At 46.3% G+C, this 23,524-nt stretch overlaps 1 protein-coding gene across 6 annotated transcripts in view; it reads left to right on the top strand.

Moving 5' to 3' along the window:
- EPHB1 (EPH receptor B1) overlaps positions 1–23,524 on the top strand; it is a 453,083-nt gene that overhangs the window by 142,604 nt on the left and 286,955 nt on the right. For all 6 annotated transcript variants that reach the window (XM_055295345.2, XM_055295339.2, XM_063611327.1 and 3 more), the window contains exon 3: positions 14,469–15,150. In XM_055295345.2, the coding sequence (XP_055151320.1) occupies positions 14,469–15,150 (682 nt within the window). The remainder of the gene's footprint in view (positions 1–14,468; positions 15,151–23,524) is intronic.

Below are 23,524 nucleotides of genomic sequence, written 5' to 3'. Positions count from 1 at the left end.
AAGGACAGCCTACACGACAAATGTAGGAATCAAGATTCTGACTTATCTGCTGATCAAGAGCTTTGCCTTTAAACCAATGTGGCAAATGTTAATGGTCCCTGTTTGCCTTTAGGTGCAAACAGTTCATTATGTAACAAGGCAGGGTTGGGCAGTGCCTCAAGTGATGGGGACCTGTGTATGACTGGCCATATCTTCACGGTGCTGACCGTGGGATGCAAATGCAGGGAAGGCCAGACTGATCTCTGCCATTTGGAGCAGTCCTGGTGCCAGTTGAAGGTAATGGTAGCCCCACTGTGTGCATTGCTCACCTGAGCATAGCTGTCATAAGAGGCTTAATATGGGAGCTGAATTTTAAAGGGGACATTGGAAAAATTAGAGTGTGTCTATTGGGGTTAACCAGGGACCTTGTCATTCGAAGAATATTCTTGCACCTGGGGAGCCAAGTCCAGGAGGCAAAGGAATGGAATACTTTTTCTCAATGGAGGCAGAGTTTTCTTCAGGCTTCCTAGGACCAAGCTCCAGCAGCCAAAGTCCCAGGAAAAAGCAGTCCCTGAAGTGGATCACACATGGTGGCCACATTCCGACCCAATTGGGAGAACACACAGGATGTGGTGGGGGTGTCCTCTCTTGAGGCCAGATGTGGCTTTTTTTCACCCAGAGACTGGGAATTTCCTCCATTGTAGGAATGGGAATGAAGCCAAGAGCTCCTGCCAGAGGCCCCGCCCCTTCCTTCTCCCATGGCTGGCTCTCTTGTTTCCAAGACAGCTTTGGCTGGCCCCAGCCAGCAAGGCTCACGCTCAGTCAAAACTTCCAGAGCTCATGGAATGAGGACCCCATTTCCCTAGCGTGTAACCCAGCATGATGGGCCAGCTTGAGGTTGGCCTCTGCTATACATTCTGAGCAGAAATCCTGCCAAGCTGAAGGGAAATGCCATCAGTCTCTCCCAGGGGTGACTCTCTGCTCGTCTATCAATGGAGTCCAGGCCTGGACATAGCAGTATTAAGCAGCTGGGGCCTGGGGCCTGCAGCTCCCACCCCTGCCTTGTTCTACAAGGCCGTGTTGGGCATCAGTGAGAGCCACATTCAATCGACAGCTTAAGATAATCACATGTGTGAGGCACTGCAATAATGGCAGCTGAATACCCTGCCGCTGTTGCCATAGTGACCAGCCAAGCACTGGTTCCCTCCTTTTTTTTTTTTTTTTTTCCCTTTCTTGTTTTCTGGACCTCCTTGTTATAGGGCTGGCTGGTGGGGTGGGCGATGAGTTGGGGAAATGGGAAAGGAGGAAAGGGGGAGGAGAGACCCAGGAGGGGCAGCCCATTATACTCTCTTTAAATACCCCAGCTGGAGGTGTTTTAAATCTCAACAGAGACAGAGAGAAACAGCGTCTTAATCCCTAACTCCCTGTGAATTATTTAAAGGGATCTTGTCAGAAGGATGAATTTGTCACTGTTGCAGTGTCAACAGCAGCAGCAGCTGTCATAATGGCTGAGGACCCCACTCCAGGCAGGGCCTGGTACGCAATGCTGCTGCCTGGTGGAGGTTACAGTGCCCCAGAGGTGTATAGAGAGGGAGCCCCCTGCCCAGACCCAAGCCTGCAGTATTTTCCCTAACATGCTGGTAGAAACCTGGGTGTGAAATATGCCGGAATATAAAGGGGTGTGCGCCCTTCAGTGCTCATGCCCTGCTGGCCTTGCCCTCTAGCAGTGTGGCTGGACCTGAGCTGACCAGCGCTCACATGGCCTTCTGATGGTGTGCACACCCAAGGGAGGGCCATGGCCAACACCTCAGCTGCCTGCATTTACACGCACGTGCCCACGCACACATATATCAATGATAGATGCGCAGGTGCTGACAGACAGACAGAAGAGTCTTAGATCATACACATCATGGAGGGAGAGCGGAATTCCAAGAAAAAAATAATTGATGTGCACTCAGAGAGAGGCTAAGTGTGTGTCCCCAGAGGACAGCTATTCATGGTAACTGGCTCGCAAGGGGCTCTTACTGGGGTTTAATTACCTTGCAAGCTTAAGTCATGTTTAATCCTCACAATTGCCTCATGAGATAGGTACTATTATGTACTATCCCTGTATTGCAGAAGAGGAAGTCGAGGCTCAGAAAAGTTTAAAGACTTGCCCATGGTCACACAGCTGGGTGTGGCGGACTCCAGAGCCTGTGAACTTACCCTGGACTAAGATGGGGATCCCCATGATTATGGGTTGGGCAAGGTTAGAGCAGTGCTGTTTTTAAACCCCCATCCCTTTTTCGATCATCACAAAAACCTCCTTCCTAGCAATCTGAATATACTCTGCTTGAAGCCATTTCCTCCACCTTGACCTTGTTACAGTATTATCTGCATTTCTCTACCATCCAAGATTTTGTGGAGCTCTGCTCTTAAATATTGCATTGGGAAACAATATGTATATGTTCGTGATATTCCAGTTATGTCCCTCACCCCCATCCCCTTGCTGTGATGCATTTCCAGGAGGGCATCTTTGCTGTGAGTTCACAGTTTAGGGAATTCATTGCTTTGTACTACTACAATATGGAAGCCCTTCCAAGGCGCTGGGCTTTCAGAAGCAGTCTCCAACCCTGAGTCGGTCACCTTTCTCAATGGAATACCACATCAGGCCATGGTAATGAATGGGGGGTGGGAGGGGGGGCATTCCTGTCCTCTCAGTCCAGCACATCTGGGACGTAAATCAAGCATATTGGAAGGTAAGCTGGTGCCCACAGCCCTCAGGGGAGCCTTTGAGTAAATCCCTGCCTTGGTTGGTTGGTGTACTAAATGGTAGATCCCTCTGGGCTTGTAGGAATTTATGCCCCACGGACTGCATTTTACATTTTAATTAGCCCTCTAGCTTGTCTAATACCCAAGCTTTTTCAGGCTTAGTCTACTGTCTACACAGGAGCTTTGTCCTTGGGGTCCAGGCTGATTGGTGGGGAAGGCTTGGTAATGGTGGCTCCAGCCCAGCCCTGAGCATCTGCTGCCCTGAAGAATCTTTGGCCTCCTGTGGGCTCTGTGAAGTTGTGTGCTGCCCAGGCTCCAGTGGGCTTCTTGTTCAGAGGGGCAGCCATCTCCCCGGATTGGGCAATGCCAAGAAGGCTCCATTATGGTCCCACAGGGCATGGTGGCAGCAACTGTTTGCAAAATAGCAGCTTCCCTCAACAGCAGTTTGTGCCCAAAAACAGACTGCTGAATGGGACCAGAGCCTGTAAGATGTGTCCAATTTTGTCTCCTTGTGGTCTGAGCTGGTGGCTGACAGTGGTCCAGCGATTGCTGGCTCAAAAGAAGAGAGCCTATGATGAAACAGCTCAGAGGAAGCCCTGGAGATTCCCAGGGGGAAAGGGAAGGGGACTGCTGGTTGTTTCTCTGTGTCTGTAAGGAGAGGGAGTTTAGCCTTTTAGTTCCTGCATTCTGCTTACCAAAGGGTAGGATTATTTATATAAGATCTAGATGATTTCCACGCCCTGGTGACTCAGCTGGAGGTGGATCCTGAGGTTAACGTAATCATGATGATGATGATCATAATAATAATGGGAATAATTGGTACTCAGTGAATGGTAGTTATGTGCAGGCACAGCACTAGATGAGCTCCTTCCACGTCCATGATCTTTCAGTCTTCGTATTACTCTGCAAAGTAAATAGTATTTTGCAAGTGAGGAAACTGAAGCTCAGAAAGTTGTCTGTGATCACAGAGCTGTAACTGGCAGAGGTGGAGTCTGCCTGCCCTGGCAACCTCTCCAGCTTCATCTCTTTCAGTGCACGAGCACTGAAGGGCGCACACCCCTTTATATTCCGGCATATTTCACACCCAGGTTTCTCTGTAGCCACGCTGCCATCCTGGCTTTCTCAGCAATGGGCCAGGCACCTTCTTGCCCTGGGGAACTTGTTCTGGTTGCCCTCTGTGCCTGGGATGCTCCTCCTTCATGTACCCTCCAGGCTAGCTCGTGTGTTTCATTCAGATCTCAGCTCAAAGGGAGATCTTCCCTGATTACCCCACTGCCAGCTGTCACTCTATTTCCTTTCCTGCTTCTTAGTAGTTGTTAATGCTATCTGACTTTATATTATTCATTTGTTTGTTTGTTCATCGTTTGGTTAACTCTACTGGAATATAAAGTCCATGGGGACAGGGACTTTGTCTCTTATTTACTGCTGTTTCGCCAACTCCTAGAACGTTGCTTGGGGCTGCTGTAGTAGATGTTTGACTCTTTATTAAATAAATGGGATAAATGAGCTGGGTTTGAAACAAATCAGAATAGCTGGGATTGTATTAGGCCAACAGAGGCCAAAAAGCCTATTTCAATTATGTCTATTCCTGTCTTAAATAGAGGTGTCCATAGGAAGTGCCCCTTTCCAGCCAGGCCCTGTAGAAATGGTTTATTCGTGGAGGTTTTAATGACGCAGCATCATGATAGTCATTGGGCCTTCTTAGAGGGGCGGGCCTGGTGTGGGGTGGGAGACATTGCCGCAGTCCAGGGAGGGGCCAACTATCAAACATCTTTCCAGAATTCTATGCTTAGAACTGTCTTCAGAGGCACAGAGTGGAATCAGCTCAAATCTCTCACCTTCATTTTATAGTGGCTCTTCATTTTGACCAGTAATATTATTTCTTAGTTTGCTCATCCATCTCACTAATCAGACTTGGTTCCAAATGACCTTTGCCTGTTTCTGAAATTCAAATCCACTCTTGGGGCATAAAGAATGTGTCAGAGTTTCTGAAGGTTTTTCTAGAAGGTAGTGTAGATGGACCAATGGGTAGAGCCCATGACAATGATTTTGAAAGGGGAACAGTTGATACAGATAAATGAGTTTTGATAGCATGCTTTACATATGCACACAGACACACACACATGCACGTGTGTGCGTGCATGCAGACACACACACACAATCAGCCAGACTGCAGATAGTCAGTATGCACTGTCCAAATGTCAACAGGCACTCTAGCAATAGATCTGCAAGCTCTGACTTCCAATAAGCAAGCCTAACAAACCTAGATCTTGGAGAGACCTAAAAGTGTCTTTCTCATACATCAAAGTCATGGTCTGAAAGCCCGAACAAGTACTTTCTAATGGATGTCATTGTTTCCTCTGTTATGCTTATCTCAAGGATAGGTGGTCCATTTGTGTCAAAATAGTGCTCTTTCAAAGGCTGTTAATAATCTGTTGGTTGTGCAAGGTTGATTTGTTTCTTCTTTCACAAAGACAGGTTAGCCTGGTGGCACCTGCAGTAAAGAAGGGAGAGAAGTTAAAGAATAGGCCAGGGCTCTGCTCATTGCCTCAATCTTCCAGGATATTTTGAGGGCTTGGCACTGGGAATATGGAGCAATACCCAACACAGTCCCAGCCTGTAGGATTGGGTTCATGTGGGAGATGGATTTGTATTTTAGAAAACTCATATGAACAGGGGAATTAAGGAGAATGACTGGGAGAGTTACTTGGAGGGTAAAGAGAATTCAATGACGAAACAGAAGGGAAGGGCTGAATAGAAGAGCTATGGAGATAGGAGACATAGAATTTGGGGGTTAACCTCCTACGATGAGGAGCAAAACAAAACAAAATGGAGAAGGCAGAGTCTAGATTGCTTCCTAGTCATCTGGTACTGGGTGGTTGAGGTGTCATCAGACAGAGGTGAGACTGCATCAGGGCTGCAAAGGGCAAGGTGGTGCCTCCCAGGTATTTATCAGGAGGCATCCAGCAGGCAGCAGAATATACAAGTCTGGGGTATTGGGGAGAGGTCAAGCTGGTGATGCACTCCATGGTGGTCGAAGCCTTGTATGTGGATGAGATCACCTAGGATAAAAAGTGAGATGAAAATGGAGTGGATTTCACTGGTCCCAGACATTACTGAATAAAATGGTGTTCCATAATTCCAGTGTTATGAAGCTAAATGCATGGAATTATTTTTCTTGTTGAAATGAACTAATAAATTAGTCCAAGTTTAAGTTACTGTCCTCAAGGAGCTCACAGCCTGGTAGCAGAAACCACAGTCACACATGTGAAGCAATTAAAGAATATTTCAAAACAGTATATTATCAAATGCTTAATTGTGTGGAACAAACTCAATCATGCTTTATGCATTCAGAAAAATGGTAGATAAATCTAAGCCAGGGAAAGGATTATGGAGGAAATAAGACTGGAGCCACCTCGAAGGAAGGAGCTGCAAAGAGAATCCAACCCTGCCATGGATCCATTGCCTGACTTTGGGCCTGGTGTTGAATGTCTCTGGGCCTCACTCTGCCCATTTGTCAATAAAATGTCATGACTAACGTGGTCTAGAGTGGTTTCCAAGCCACATCTTCCTTTCTCTGGCTCAGTTCAGATGGTATGAGGGTGAGGTAAAAGAAGGGCATCAGGGTCAGTCAGAACATCAGCAACAACATCGAGGGGCAGAAATGGGCATGGGCTCTGTTGCCCAGCTATGAGAAGATATGGCCCTGCTTTGGGACCTTGACATCTCTTGCCTTGTCTGTTGTCACCATGTTCCAACCAGGGCATGAGGTGATGCCAGCCCTCGTGTACTGGTCATGGGAATGCAAGAGACAGGCCAGATGGGGGGATATGGATGGTTCTGGAAGAAATGGCACATTGTGGTGATGAAATGGGTGTGTTGAACTTGGGGAGCATTTTTGGCCTTTTGACTACCCGGCTGACCTCCAGGTTGGAAAATCTAGTGGTCCTGGAATGGGGTCCTGAGCCCAAGATTCTGGTGCTGTCTTTGGACCACACCCCGATACTCCCCAGGCCCTCAGTATCAGTGATAGGGATGCTTCCTTTGCCTCCTATCCCGTCTAGATGCCACCTTTGCCTCAACTTAGGCATCATTCATAACAGGTTTGATTGAATGAATGATTGGCATTTGGGATACAGGGATAAATGGGTAAGAAGGTCATCCAAGGTACAGAGGATAGAATGAGAAGGGGCATGAAGTCACCATGAACAAGCTACTTGTGGATAATGGAGACCGTGCGAGCATTGTTGGGATACTGAGGTGTGGGCTGGACCAGCTAACAGAGGGGTTTCATTTTAAAGCTATATTAAGATATTATTTACCCGCAATAAGTTCACTCATTTTAAGTGTATTAAAATTTTAATCTATTCAGTAATTTTTTTGTAAACTTATGGAATTTTTAACCCATCACCACAATCTCATTTTAGAAAATTTTTATCACTCCTAAAAAGATTCTTTATGCCAGTTTGTAGTCGCTCCCCATTTCCCTCTCTGGCCCCAGGCAAATACTAACCTACCTCTCTGTCTGTAGATTTGCCTCTTCTGAACATTTCATGTGTATAGAATCACAAAATATGTGGTCTTTTGAGAAACACAGCTTTCCTCACTTAGCATAATGTTTTAGAGATTCATCATGTTGCCGTACATACTAGTACTTCATTCTTTTTTATTTTGGAATAGTATTCCATTGTATGGGCACATCAGATTTTGTTTATGCACTCACCACTTGACAGCAAAGGGTCTTAGGTGACATATTAAAGAGTCCAGCTGAGTCCAGTCCAAGAAAGGAGGACAACAGTCAGGTTAGCATGAAGCAAGTATGAAGCTTACTCCTCATATAAAGATGTACGAGAAATGTCCTATACCTTATTTTCTTTTAGTCTAATTATTTCAGATTCTTCTGAGTCCCCTATACCACTGGTTGGTGAGAAGTTCAATCTCAGTTAATGGTTTCTCTTTCCACTAGGACTATGCTCCCAGAGGTCTTACTCAGCAAATTCTGAGAAGGCTACTGTATTGTCCAAAGGCCAGTGGTCCACCTGTAGGTTTTCTGGATATGAATAAAGCTCTGGAGGTGGTGGTGGCTGCAATTGATAACTTTGTGTGTACCTAATTTCATGTAGATAAAAGTCTATCTGAGAAATTATCCTTAAAGTGGAATTGCTGGGTCAAAGGGTGTATGTAGTTATAATTTTGATAAATAAAACCAAAATTTCCATAGATGTTGTACAAATTTGCTATTCTTCCATTTGTGTGTCAGAATTCTTATCTCCTATGTCCTCTCCAACACAGTGTGTTATCACACTTTTGTTCTTTGACATCCCCCAAAAAATATCATAATGTGGCTAATTAACAACTCACACTTTATGAAGAGTGAGATTCAGCATCTTTTCATATATTTAAGAGTTATATCTGTGTCTTTTTTAGTGAACAGTTTGTTGATACCCTTTGCCCAATTTTCTATCTTGTTATTGACATATGGATTCTCTTTATATATTAGGGGATATTAACACTTTGTCTGTGGTAAGTAACAAATAATTTTTTTTCTATCAGGTTTTCTTTTTTCCTCCCTTTTAAATTTGCTCATGGCTATTTCTATCATGCCAATTTTTAAAATTGTATAGAGATGAATTTATCAATATGTTTATTTATGGCTTCTGAGTTTCATATCACAACTAGTATACAAAAATTTTCTCCATGGTTTCTTTTAGTATCTTTGTAGTTTCATTTTTAATGTTTAAATCTTGGATTCACCAGAAATTTATTCTGGAGTAAGGTGTAAGTATGGAACAAAAGTTATTTTTTGTTTGTTTGTTTGTTTGTTTTCCAGATGGGCACCTAGTTATCACTAAAATTTTAAAAATAATTTACCTTCTTCATATTGATTTCAGTTTTGGCCCACACTTGAAGTATTGGGAGAAGCTATTGAATTGATTTCTAAAAGATTTCACCAGTTTATACTTCCATCAATGAGCTTGGGCAGTGCCCTTTTTCCCACTTTCTTACCAAGACTTGACATTTTATCTTTTTAATTTTCTGCAAATCTGATAAGCAAATCATGGTGTTTTGCTGTTGTTTTAACAGAAGGAGATAATTACAGGAAGGAATACAAGAAGCAATATGTCAAATGCCTAGAAGTGGAGGCTAAGAAGCAGCCACTGAATGGAAGATCTTTAGGAAATTGACTTTCGGGCAGGCAGTGAGAACACATTGCCAGAACTAGAGCCAGCACAGGCTTTGGGTAAAAGAAATTTGGCCCTGAATAGGAAATTGGACATCTACAGTGTAGTGCATGCAAGACTGGTAAAATTCCCCCTTTTTTAAGAAAAGAGAGAGGGAAGAGGTGAGGAATCATCATTCCTAAGGATCTGGGAAGCCCAAAGCCTGGTTGGCGAGGCAGGACTGATGCCTGAAAGAGTGTTCAGGGGACACATGGCCCCTTGAGTCTGTGGCTCAGTGAAGGTCTAGAGATTCTCCCCTAAAGTATCTTTCCAGTTTTTGCTGGTCTGTTCCAACCTACCATCTCTTGCCTGGATACCCACAATGAACTCCAATTGTCCTGCCTATACACTCAGGCTGCTCTTCAAACCTGTCTCTGTAGTGCGTCAGAGAGAGCTTTTAAAAGCTCGGCTCTGATCGCCTGTGTTTTTTTCTCCCTAACTCATCAGCGACTTCTAGTTACACTCAGGATGAAATTCAAAATTCTCAACTGGATTCATCTTCCTCTCAGTCCTTTTCCTGCCACCCGCAGCTTCTTATGGCTGTCTGTCACACAGCCTTCATTCCTCAATGGCACCAGGCTACTTTTCCTATCATGAGGCCTTTGTACCTGCCTTCGTTGGGCCCAGAGATGCTGCTCCTACTCTGCTCCCAGAAGGTGCACACTTCTCCTGGCTAACTTCTATCTACCTGTCCCCTGTCAGCTTGGAGGGTGATATTGTTTGGATGTTTGTCCCCTCCCAATCTCATATTAAAGCATGATCTCCAATGTTTGAGGTGGCACCTAGCAGGAGGTGTTTGGGTCATGGCAGGGGATCCCTCATGAATGGCTTGATGGTCTCCTTATGGTAATGAGTGAGTCTCACTCTATTAGTTCACACAGGAGCTGGTGGTCTAAAAGAACCTGGCATCTCTCTTGCTCCCTCTCTCACCATGTGACATGCCTGCTCTTCCTTCACCTTCCTCCATGATTGGAAACTTCCTGAGGCCTCACTAGAAGTAGATCGTGGTGCCATGCTTCTTGAACAGGCTGCAGAACTATAAGCCAGATAAAACTCTTTTCTTTGTAAATTACCCAGCCTCAGGTATTCCTTTATAGCAACACAAAATGGACTCATACAGGGGGTCTTTCCTGACAATCTTCTGTATATCCGGTGCACCCCCTTGCTTGGCTCCCTGCAATTTTCCCTTGCAGCAGTTAACACAAATGTAATTATTTAGTTATTTTAATAACCATTTTCTAATTTCTTTTCTCTCACTAGATTATAAGCTTCATATTGTTATATCCCCAGTGGCTAATGGGATGCCTGGCACAAACCTAACATTCAGCAGACATTTTTTTTTTCATTGATGAATGAATGAGGTATAAATATAAAGCAATGAGACTGATTCCAAATACTGTAAATGAATTATGTTTGTCTCTCTCTGTTGGGAATGCCATTCTACCCTCATCTCGATTAACCAACATCTCCTCTTTCTTCGACCCCCCCAGTTCTAATTACCACTTGCTGTGGAAAGTATGTGTGCCTCCTGAAGCCCACTCTGATCACTTATTTCTTCAGCCCCTACAGAGCTTTTGCTGACAGAAGAATGAAAGAGGGAAAGAAATTAATGGGAAGCTCTATGATGGCCTTTTCCCAACAACAGGGAGTTATTTTCCTTTCTCTCAATTTCCTTCTACTCTTTCCCTTTGAATATGCAGCTGAATTTCCTAATTTGCTTTGATCACTCCCTTCGGAGCTGTCATGGAATCAATTCGATCTGTAGAATTTTACAACTCAGGGTCACCCAGTATGATTTCTCATTTTACAGATGAGAAAACTGAGGCCCAGAGAGGTTAATGTTTGAAACAATTACTTCTGCTGGGTCTTATAATACCAATCAGTGTCATTTTCTAAGCTAAATATTCTCAATATCCCAGCTCCCATAGGAGAGTAGAAATCCTCATGCTGCTTATTTTATTTTATTTTTTTGTGACAGAGTCTTGCTCTGTCACCCAGGCTGGAGTACAGTGGTGTGAGCATGGCTTACTGCAGCTCCTCCTGGGCTGAAGCAATCCGCCCACTTCAGCCTCCTGAATAGCTGGTTCTACAGGCACATGCCACCAATCTTGGTTAATTTATTATTTTTATTTTTGTAGAGGTGGGGTCTCTCTGTGTCGCCCATTCTGGTCTTGAGTCCTGGGCTCAAGCCATCCTCCCACCTCACCCTTCCAAAGTGCTAGAATTATAGGCATAAACCATTGCACCTGGCCTCATTTTGCTTATTTAAATATCTCCTGGTGGTGACTGTCTCAGTGCTAAGGTGAAGCCCACATCAGAGTTCCTTTAGTCTTGGGTGCGTCAAGAACTCTGGCTATGACCAGACCCCCACTCTAAATGGGGTCACATGCTTCACCTGTACATTGACAGTGGGGCCCCATGTGTGTACTGAGACCCAACTGGAATAATGGGTCATGAGACCTGCTGTGTTTCAACGATAGCAGAACAGTAAAAAAAAAAAAAAAATTCCTTTCCTCAAGTCACGTAGGGTCAACTGAGAAAATGTTGTTTTATAACAGCCATGGAAAGGGAGGGAGGTCTAAAAATTTGATCTGAAACATTGTCAGTGACTTCTCCCTGGCTGGAAAGAAAATAGGCAAGCAGAACATAACTTTAATAAACACATTTGATAGAACAAAACACAGTGTTCAAGAAGGCAGAAAAAGTGGTTCTTTTACATCTAGAGAATCAATAAGGAATTAAGCAAAGTCCAGGTGAGGCTCGACAGTGTGAATTTATACTCCATGCAGGCCACAGAGGTGAGATCTCTCTTCCCTGTTAGCCACATGGTGGGGCCTGGGCACAGGGAGGTCCATGTGCTGGGCATAAGGCATGCTGTGAAGGAGCTGTGTGGATGTGCCACTCCAGGGATGCGCTGCAGCCCCCTCAGGGCTCACTGACTCCTGGGGGAGGTAGGTGCCCCAGGGCCAGTGTGCACAGGTTCTTACCTGTTGTGTGGAGGATGTACTAATATGCTATGATATGGTATCTAATTCAGCGAGGGGATTTTCCAGAGCTGGAGTAACTCAGGCAAAGAAGAACAAAAAGCCATCCTAGGTAGAAAGCACAGCATAAGAACAGGCTTGAAACTGGGAAACAGAGTTGTGAGTTTGGGGATGTTAGTCCTTGGCATTGCAGAAGGTAGAGTGGAGCAGGGAGAGATGCTGGCGGGTCATGAATGGTGTGGTTGGAGGTCAAGTGCTCCAACTTGAAAGGTGGAGTGCTGAGTGATATTTGGCCTGGAGCTGAGACTTTCCAGGGTAGTGAATCATGATGGCCTGTGTGTCCCAGAACTGCTGCAAGGATACTGGCAGGAGCTGATCTGTTGGTGAGGGACTGGCAGGACTTCAAGTTGGGGAGGGAACTGGCACTCTAGGAGTCCTGGGAGAGTCTGGGGTCCAGGAGGACACTGGATTGACTACAGTTTAGATGCCTTGGTGGCAGAGGCCCAGACAGAAGGAGTGACCATGAGTGAGGTCACTTTACAGACCTGGGCATGCAGGGCCAGCTCTCAATGTGCCCATTTCCCCACCTCTCCACACTATGCCTGTTATTTGGTTTCCTTCACTCAGGTTTAGAGGATCTACTTGCCTCCACAGGGGTCTTTACTCCTTGCAAGGAGCAATTGCCGTATATTTTCCATGCACATATAATTGGTTTTTAGCTCTGTTAATGAAGAATTCTAGTCTATATATTTAAAGTCCACTACTGTAAATAATAAGCAATTAGCATAATATTCAAAGATACTGGTATGATTTGGTTACCTTGATCACCACTCCTAAATAGTCAAGAATCTTAATTCATTTTCACTTTAGGAAGTTTAATTTCTTTTCTCTATTTTTTTTTTATTCTAAGCAAACAGAATATAAGTTTAAATTTATTCCTGGAAATATCCTCAGTTCTTGAGACCAGGATCTGGAGAGCTCCCAGCTGTGGGCAGCTTCTTCCTTAACTCCTTTTCTCCAAGCACAAGGAAGAAAGAATGACCCAGCAACTCTTCTTTGACCCCTGCCCTAGAGAGCTCAGTTAAGGGAACCATGCCTTTAAAGACCCCTCCCAACTCCCCTCCAACCCTCATTGCCTGTTATTGAAATAATCTTCTAGAAGTTCTTAGGTGATTTTCTTTGACCATTCAAAGTATTTCCTACTATCTTCTCTCGTAATCTCTTTTAGCCATATAAGCATGGGTGAGTTGCATGATGTCTTTTCATCTGTAAATTGGAGATAATAATACCTAGTTCTGAAAGTTGCTGGGAATAGTGAAAGACATCACTTAATACATGTGCTGTTCTTCTCTTTTATTCCAATCTACAGGGCTGCTATAAATGGGAGCTCACTTTTCTAATGTGAATCATGGTTGTCTTTCCCTTAAGAAAGTTTCATTATTCACTAAAGTGACACACTCCAACATTTTCCTCCATCATAGCCTTGCTTGAAATTTGCACACAATAGAGCTTCATTTGCTTCATTAAGGGCTCTTCTTAGCAGCCTCCACTTTTACCAGTTTTATAGTCTAGGTCTTTGTGTTAGTCCACTCTTGCATTGCTATAAAGAAACACCTGAGCTGAGTAATTTATAAAGAAAGAGGTTTAACTTGTTCATAGTTCTGCAGGCTGAACATGAAGCATAGTGCCGGCATCTACTTCTGCTGAGGGCCTCAGGAAGCTTCCACTCATGGCAGGCCAGGGGAGCTAGCATGTCACTTGGTGAGAGATGGAGCAAGAGAGAGAGAAGGGGGAGCTTCCAGATTCTTTTAAACAGCCAAATCTCACTCATCACCAAAGGGATGGTGCTAAACCATTCGTGAAGGATCTGCCCCCATGATCAAATCACCTCCCACCAGGCCCCACCTCCAACATTGGGAATCACATTTCAACATGAGATTCAGAGAGGAAAAACATTCAAACCATATCAGTCTTTCAAAGAGATTGATGTTATTGAAAAAAAGTTTATGAGAATCTAAGTTGGTTGAGAAACCCTGAAAAGCTTTAAATTCATGTGCTTTTCAGAGACATAAAGGGATTTCACCACAATACAGAAATTAGTTTCAAAGATGGGGATTTCCAAGGTGTGGGTGTCAAGTAATTGGACCCCCAATCCACAGATTGGCTTTTAGGGCCGGTACTGTGGAAGTGAGGAAGAAAGTCTCTGCCATCACATGGGCTGAAAGCTGCATGTTGTCCCCATGGATGTAATAAGCCAGTCACAGAATGAGCATTATGGGTTAGGCAAGGGACAGCTTTCTTGAATGAAGTGTGTTATATTTTGGGATGAGCTGCAAAAAAATATGAAGTTTTCCTGTAAGGTCTTTAAAATCAAGTTGCACTTAGATGTGTTCATTTCTCAAGTCAATCTGCTGGACTGGTGAGCTCTTAAGGCCCCTTAGCCCCAGGATTCTCCTCTGCTCTGCCTATTTTTGCATTCTCACTCTCTATTTTGTGTTTTTGCATGTGTGTGCCTGTGGCCTGCTATGTACAGTGGGAAGAAGTCAGTGGCTACGATGAAAACCTGAACACCATCCGCACCTACCAGGTGTGCAATGTCTTCGAGCCCAACCAGAACAATTGGCTGCTCACCACCTTCATCAACCGGCGGGGGGCCCATCGCATCTACACAGAGATGCGCTTCACTGTGAGAGACTGCAGCAGCCTCCCTAATGTCCCAGGATCCTGCAAGGAGACTTTCAACTTGTATTACTATGAGACTGACTCTGTCATTGCCACCAAGAAGTCAGCCTTCTGGTCTGAGGCCCCCTACCTCAAAGTAGACACCATTGCTGCAGATGAGAGCTTCTCCCAGGTGGACTTTGGGGGAAGGCTGATGAAGGTAAACACAGAAGTCAGGAGCTTTGGGCCTCTTACTCGGAATGGTTTTTACCTCGCTTTTCAGGATTATGGAGCCTGTATGTCTCTTCTTTCTGTCCGTGTCTTCTTCAAAAAGTGTCCCAGCATTGTGCAAAATTTTGCAGTGTTTCCAGAGACTATGACAGGGGCAGAGAGCACATCTCTGGTGATTGCTCGGGGCACATGCATCCCCAACGCAGAGGAAGTGGACGTGCCCATCAAACTCTACTGCAACGGGGATGGGGAATGGATGGTGCCTATTGGGCGATGCACCTGCAAGCCTGGCTATGAGCCTGAGAACAGCGTGGCATGCAAGGGTAAGCTTTGGAGCCTCTGCTTCCTGCCCATCTATGGCAGGGCCAGATCTGCAAGGTTTCCCCACCAATAATTCTGGGTCATACAGGAACAGAAAATAGTCTAATGGTTTATTATAAAGCTCTGAGGACTCCCATTCCTAGTGCTAGGCCTGATGATTTTCCAATCATGTCCAACCAGATTGTCCATATTTATTATTCATGGTGAGAGAAAGAGATGGGGAGAATTTCAAACTGGAAAATAACTTAATAGCCAGTCCTTAATATTTAGTGTTGAAGTGTTGAATTTATCTCTCTCTCTTCTCTCTCTCTCTCTCTTACATACACACACACACACATACACACACACACACACACACACACACACACACCCCTATATCCTGCATCTAGCCGTAAGCTCTGGGGCTGGAGACTTTGGAATTTGGGTTGCCATGGACAATTCACTCAAGGGCAATTGAGAAGTGACTGAATTTGGAAAATATTTTAGTTCATTTCAGTCCAGCTCCCACAGCACTCAACTTGGTACTAAATCCGTGTAGCTCATTAACTCAAAGCCCTCTGGCTTGGCTGTCTTTCTCTAGGGGCTCATTGCCAGGCCCTGGAAGGAGATGAAACTATTGGAATGGGAGTGGGACTGTATCATGTATTGTATTAACTTTTGCTTCTAAATGACACAGAGTGGTGCAAACTTTGCAGTTTGAAAGTGTCAGGATACTGTGTGCTCATATTAGCCATCACTAGCACTAGCCCTAGAAAGCCCATATTCAACATGTGGCAATAAATTTGCTGAACTGGCTGCAGGCTCAGTCTGCTCTGGGAGTGAATAGAAGGATCTGGAGGCCCCTCAACTTATGCATTGTCCAAGTGCATGGAAGCTGAATGTGGGGGAATCCAGGGTTGGGGAAGAGAAGACTGCTTTCCCTTATTAAATTTTGCTTGGAACCTTCAAAGGTCCTGATTCTTTTCCAAGGAAGCCTTCCTATATGGACCTCAGAAATGACCACCTTAACCTTAATGTACCCCTAGGGTTGCCCTTAGTCCTTCGGGGCTTGGGGGCTGTATCAGCAACTTATTTTCCATTGTGAGCCTCCTGCCAGCTTCCCTCTCTGATGTCACCCCCACCCTGCCTGAGCACCAGACCAGCCTATGCCAGTTTACTTCCACACTTACCTTGCTCCCCAGACACCTGCAGCTGAAGTGCCAAGCACAGGCTTGTTAGTGCCATCAGCTCTGCAATCCTTTGGACTCAGCTAATTGCCTGGGCCAGAGCACTCACACAGCCTTTCTGAGGCCTGCTGAGAGCAGGGAGCTGCGCCTTTGTGTCTTTATTGGATTTCTTGGTCCTGGTACCCATGACGGATTGTGTGGAAACAGAGGAGAGAGAGAGCCAGATCTTAGATCCAGTGATGAATCAACGTCAACAGTTTTAAAACCATCCCAGCCTGGTCCCACAGTCTTTCTCTTTGTCCCATTGGTTGGGATGGGTCACCATCTTTGCCATTTGGCAGGGTCTAAGTGGGGACCAAGGCACCAGGCTGAGTTCTTAAAGGCACAGATGCAGCAGCTGCCCGGCGTGCTTGCAGCAGTGCATAGTGGGTGATTTCTTTAGTTTTCAGAGGGCTGCCACACCACACTTGCTGGCTGGGGCACTCTCATTTTTCTCATTATATCCTGAACAGAATGGCAGGAACCAGAGCAAGCATTGATTGGTTCTGATTTAATTGGGTCTCTGGGAACAGGCTTTCATTTCTTTGGGCTAATTGGAACTTTTCTTTTTTAGAGGGTTCTGCTGTCCGTGTAGCTTGTCACTTACCTCCTGTGGCTGTCCTAAGAGGGCCTGTGAGGACAAATATGTAAATCCAAATTGTTTCTTTCCATTTCTCCTTCCCAGTCTCAATCCCCTCCTGAGTTTTGTTGGACATTTCTAATCTCGAGCTATTGTGAACATGGCTTGACTCTACAAACTACTTATTGCAAACTCATTGGAGGGTAAAGGAAATGGGGAACCCATGGCACCATCACTTTGCTACTTCAGAGGCATGGGAAGTCACATTTTGGTAATATTTCCGAGAGTGGAGAGTGGCATCATGGGTCTTGTGGCCCAGCATCCTGGCTGAGCTCTGTGCCCTGAAAGGGAAGAGAAGGGCCCCTTGCCCTTGTCTCAAGAACTTTCAGCTGAATCCCCTGAAATCTTTGCCCTTAACTCTGCAGGTAACTGGACTCTGATGGCTGGCAAGGGACCTTCGGGCAAAAATGGTGATCTTGGGAAGACTCTGCACTCCTTGGTGGGGGATGGGAAGTGCATGTGGAGGTACTTGTTACTGGTCTCCATGGTGTGTCTTCAGGGAAAGGCTTTCTACTTATTTCTGGTGCTCACAGAGTGCTGCCAGATGCACATGGTGGCCATTCACAATGGTTTTGGTGTAGCCCACTTAGCACAATCATCAAGAGGGCAGAAGCAGGGAGAATGGTGGATAACAGAGAATTGCAGGTGAGACACAGTGAGCCTTCAACAGCTAACTATCTCCCAACACAGCCCTGAGAATTGATGTCCTCTGAGCCTGGCTGGGCCAAATGCTGATGGTTCTATGATTCATACAGTTGTGCTGATTTGATACATCTTTTCTGCATATGTGAAACTGGGACTTTGTAGGGTGGCAGAAAGAATAATCTCTCTGCTTCTGGTTCCATGCTATTTTTCCTGGAAGAACAGACTTTCATTATGATCAGGGAACTGTATTTTCTTGGCTTTCACTTTGCTTCTGCAAAACCGTCTCCTGTCAAAGTCATGGTGACCAGTCGCTTGGCTGTGCGGAGGCACCTGGAGACCAATTAGACAGCACAGCCAGCAAAGAGTGGTCCTGGCCTAGAGCTGTTTCTGTTGTGAAGAGCGGGGGTGGTGAGAAGAGAACAGGTGAGAGGGGAGTAGAGGAAGCCATGGGGAGAACTTGTGCATTAGGATGTGTGGCAAGCGGCTCATGCGTTTTCTAGAGGGCTCCTTGGCCTAAGGCCTGTTCCTGACATCCTTTCTATACACACAGGCTGGTCCCATCAGGCAGAGTCACATTGGCCTGTTGATCTCATCTCGCTAGTGACTCTGACCTCATCATGCATTTGTCTTTATAAAATTGTTAATTACTAGGGAAATGGCCCATCTACCCCAGTTTCAAGTTGTGCTCATAGTGTAGCAGATTAATGAGAAATCATAGCTTTGTCTTCCCTTCTCCCCTCTTCCCTGCTGAGGTTGGTGGCTAAGTCTATTCTCTGTGTAGGTCCCATACAGCCTGGCTCTTCCTGTGCTGGGGTGGCCGAGTTGGCTCTCAGCAGACTCCCTCTCTCTCTACTGTGTAGCCTAAAATATTGCTTTAGCTGAAGCTGGACTGCAGGGAGGAAGGGGAGGAGGCTGGGGCTGTTAGAAGGAACCTGGCAGGGGCAGGCTCCTTATCTATGTGCTAGAAGCTTGAGGGCTGCAGTATCCCATAAGGGTGTCCATGGAGGTGTCTCAGAAATAGGCAGAGAATATATGACTGTCATATCTTCTGTGATAACCCCTGATGGCCAGATCCTAGCTGGAGCACTGTGCATATGTGCCCATGGATCTGTTCTTCCCCTGAGTGCTGCCTGAGGGCTTGGCTTTCCCTCCCAGGACACAGTCCTTGGAGTTTCCAGAAGAAACTGCTTCATTAGGCTGCCTCTTTAGCCACACTGGGGACTCAGAAAATGACAATGCTATGCATAATTCTCCCTGCCATCCTCTCTTGCCTTTGCCCCTGCCCCAGGATGACCTTAGCTTGCTATTACAGAGGGCACATGCCAACTTATGGTGCCTAGGCCTTCATTGTCTGGGGCTGTCATGCACAGGAGGTGCAGGTAGATGAAAGAGGAAGGGGGTATGCTTGGGTGGAAGAGACCTAACCTAAAGATGGGGGCTGGTTTTAGTCTTGGCTCTGCTGCAAACTTGTTACATGGTTTTAGGTAAGTCCCTTTCCATTGACAGTCGTATCTTCTCTGCCTATTTCTCAAAGTATGTGAAAATGGATATGAGAATATTTTCTAAGCCATGCAATGCTACATATTGCTAGGTGTCATTGTCGTTAAGCTCTGAATCACCCTTATTAAGAAAATAAGATTCTGGAATGAAGATGGCATGGGACTCCCCCATCCAGAGACACAGGTCAGCAGGAATCCTGAATTCCCAGTCATCACTTTACTGCACCTGCCCAGGCCCAGCTTTATGACCACCAAGCAGTGACAAGTGAAAGCAGCAAAGAGGAATAAGCCACTGTTCCTCAACTGATCAAAGGGCAAGTTAACACATGTTTGAATGTTGTGGCTCACATGGCCTGCCTTGAGGCAGGTGGTCTTTGTGAAATGAAGGATCAAGTGGAGAGAGAAGACCCTCCAAGCCCGAGAGAGCCATGGTCTTCAGAACCAGCAATTTTTGACCCCAGGGCAGGCATGAGAACCCTCAGAAAGGTTTTACAAAGTGACCTCCCCAGTTGCCTCCTTCTGAGATGGTGATAAGTCTTGTATATGGCCCAAACATGGGGATTTTAAAAAATCCAAGAACCCCAGCTCGAAGCAGCAGTCCAGGACCATCTATGTGGCTGGTGTCCAGATGAAAAGGACCCCAGGGTAGGTCACTGAAGATATTCTAGGGTTACTGGGATTTGTAGACAGGATGAATCTGGGTGCCTGAGGGGATGCAGAAGGAGTCTGGGAGAGGGGACTGCAGGAGCAGGCTGGCAGCTGGGTAGACCAAGAGCAAGGCCTACAGGCCACCAGGAGGAAGGTATCCAGAGCATCACTACCCCTTGAATAAAGGCTGGAGGCTGGGGAAAGCCATACAGGGCAGCCGTGAACAACCCAGAGTATCAACCTGATGGCACAGCTGATAAAGCCCAATAAGGGCTCTTGGCAGGGAAAGAGGGGCAGAAGCTGAAGACTGACTGTCTGGGTGTTACAGAAACAAACATCCCTGCAGCTAGCCAGCACCAGCTGGGTCCCTAGGTATTGTCTTAAGAATGCCAGGGGTACCACTACTGGTCCCAGCAGCATGATCAAACCTGCAGGACTCCTATTTTCTGCTCATGCCTACAAATTGGGGCTGGGAATGAGGATGCATGACTTTAACTGGGAATCTGTGTAGGTTTTCCAGAAGGCTCTCGAATCACCTATGACCCTTCTAACTCTGGACATTGGCAGGGCCTTTACAACTCTAACAGAAGAACATAACAGCTCTCGATGTGCCTGTGTTCCCATTTGGTGTCTCTCTGCAAGTTATGGCTGGTGATCCCACCAGCACTGCCTTAGGCTCTCCTCTTGTCAGACACTTGCTTGCCCTCTCCTTCCTGGCTGTTTCTTCATTCCTCCCCCCTCTCCAAGTGGGGACTTTTTTCTTTAGTAAAAAAAAATCTACATGTAAATTCCTTCATGCCTGGAAACCCAAGGGACATTTTGAACCTTTCAACAGTTTCTGCACTTTTGTCAGCTTGAGCAGCTGAGATGAGCCACTTTATAAGCCTGGGGGAGTTGAGATGAAAAATTTGCAGGATTTGAAAGTGGAAAAAATACGTCTAATTTAGCTCTTCTTGGAAAAAGTGGTTTTCGGGGCCTGCTTCCATCTCCCTTAGGGTTGCTGGTCCCAGCTCTGGGCTCCCCCTGCCTCCTCATCCTGAGCTGCTGAAAGAGAAGGTGAGGAACACAAGGGAGTGTGTGTGTGTGTTTGTGTGTGAGTGTGTGTGTGAGGCCTCAGTGCTGGAAACCACATTCAAGGGCACCAAGGAGCCCTCTCTGCTCTCTCGGTCCCATCAGCGGTTGGCTGGTGAGAGGGAAACCACAGCCCAGATAGCCTCCTCTCAAGCCCCAGGGAGACCGGCTCTGTTTAGGGCCTGGGGAGGCCAGGGTCATTAACACTGCAGCCCTGTAACATGAGCTTCATAATAGGGTTTCCCAACAGGTTACTTCATTTAGAAACCTCTCGGGCCTCCTCTGCTCCCCGTGGTGGCCCTACCCAGCGACCCCCAGAGAGGAATCAGATGTAATTGGCTGTCTGTAATCGACTGTGACACCGGCATGAGCAGCAGCACAGGGAGCTGGAAGGATGCCCCTCTGCGGCATGGACTCCAGGATGCCGGGCTCTGGAGGCGGCAGAGGATGGCAAGTGGGAGTTCTGGGTTCCAAACCCCCTTGTGCTCTGCATAATGATCCTTTCTGCCTTTGAGACACAGGGCTAGAAGCGCCCAAATTCCACTGGTGTTGAGCAAATAATCATGAGTCCTCCAGGCCAATGTTAGAGCCACTGATCATGATTTGGCAGCGTCCCATGCATGAGAGCTGCCCTAGGTGGATTTTGTTTGAACTTGGTCATCCATGACTTAATATATCTGTATTATCAAAGATGATGACAGAGACATCATATGGTTATTACTGAGGTGGGGTGGGTAGTGGGAACATCACCACGTCAGGAGTCCAGTAGGGGCCCTAATGCCACCATTTTCGTCACCAACATCTTCCCATGAAGCCCTCTGGGGTCTGAAACTGCTGGAGTGAGTGGTGTGGGGATGCTGAGAGACTGCCTCACTTATCCAGAGAGGGGTCTGCCGGAAGCATTTCTGGGCACCAGTCTAGAGATCCACGGCTAGTTAATGTTAGTACTGGGATTAGAACTCAGGTCTAGGGAGGCCACTATCTGCCTCTACTTCTGAGACTGGCTTTTGCTAAAAATAGCCATCCTTTAAAGCACACCATGTGTTTTCAGGAATATCAAACTTCTCTCAACTGTCTCTCACAAATGACCCTCTCTCTTGTGTTTTTATACCTTATTTCTTCTTGGGGTTCTGGTGGATCTGTGGTTACACATTTCTGCACTGTCCCTCTGCACAGGACTCCATGTCCACTATCACCACCTCCTTTTTAATCCCTCTAGAGGCAGCTCCATCTCTCCAGAGAGCTCTGACATGTTAAGCTGCTTATGAACCAGCAGATAATACACAGCCCCTCAGAGGGCAATCTGAGGCTCACCAGGGAAGAAAACGCTCTGAGGCTTTGTGCTTACAGGAAAGGGCAGAGGGAAGGAAGGGAGCTGTGGACTGGGGGATTGTGTTTCTCTTATTTGTATCAAGGATGCTGCATGGGCCTGTGAGGGCTGTATCCCAGCTCAGTCAGGGCTGTTGTCAGACTTATCCTTTGCTTTCGGTCCCCATCTCTTGCTGCGGCTGGACAGTCCCTTTCTGCAGAATTTGAGCACAAACATCGACACATTTTTTGTGTGTGTGTGGACGGAGACTCACCACTTTTCAGTTTGAAAGATGGAGATGAAAAATTATACTGAATCTAAGCGCGCCTGCAGTGGAGTCTTTTGGTTCTGGGCCCTTAAGAGCTCTGGGAGTCTGAGTTCTGTTTCCACTGTTTTGGGCCATTGATGAGTTGCATTGACAGGGCCTTAAGACCTGGGTCTCAGGTCTCCCTCAGTGCAGTAGGGTGAAGAAGACTGGAAAGAGTCACTTTAGGGCTGTTGCAAATGGAGAAGGAATGCACCTCAAACACTGGCAAACCACCCAGGAACAAGCCTTATTTTGCCAACAGGGCTTTGACAGACATGTTGAGAGAGGTGCAACGTTGCCTTTCCCTACAGGCTGTAAATGTTCGGGCTAAACAAAGAGCTTGAGTGCTAGTTACCTGGCAAGGCAGTTGAGCCCCCATTTTTGTTTCAAGGGCCAGTTAATAATACTGAGCAGGCAAAGTCTGGGGAGATGTGGTTTAGTCCAGAAGAGTATGGCTGGGTATGTTTTGGGTCCCAGAAGCTATCCATAAGACAGAGGGTATCTCATCTTCCTGTGTACTCACCTAGCCTGCTGCAGGATGAGTCTGTGAAGCTGCAGGTGTGTTCAACTCATCCTCTTGTGTATGTATGACCAGGGAGGTCGGGAAGAAATGAGCTTAGCTACAATAGGCCCCTGGAGAGGCTGGTGAGAAGTAGGCATTGTTGAGAGCCTCAGGAAGCCTCTTGAAATCACTGGGCATAAATTTGGGCCAGCAAGGCCAAACCCAGCCCTAATGAGTCTTTTCATTGAGGATAGGACCTAGTTCATTAGAAAGGCTGCAGAAGGAAACAGGCATTTTGGTTTCTGGCTTTTCCCTGGCCTCTGTCTGGAGTAGGCTACTCAGCTTCAGGGTCTCTGCATCAGCACACATTCCTGGTCAGTGCTGGAGTCACTGGGTCTTAGGGTATGGTCCTTGGGGGCCCACTCTGATCATCTCCTTGCAGGCCTCAGCAGTTCTGGCCTTCTCCTTCCTCATTCAAATTGGATTCCACTCTTTAGGTCATGCGGGTTGGATGGTCCCATGCCTTTTCTTTCTTCAGCTACTTATTGGG

This window comes from Symphalangus syndactylus, chromosome 10 (assembly GCF_028878055.3).
Source record: "Symphalangus syndactylus isolate Jambi chromosome 10, NHGRI_mSymSyn1-v2.1_pri, whole genome shotgun sequence".
Classification (NCBI taxonomy): domain Eukaryota; kingdom Metazoa; phylum Chordata; class Mammalia; order Primates; family Hylobatidae; genus Symphalangus; species Symphalangus syndactylus.
This window is presented reverse-complemented; position numbering and strand designations above follow the sequence as displayed.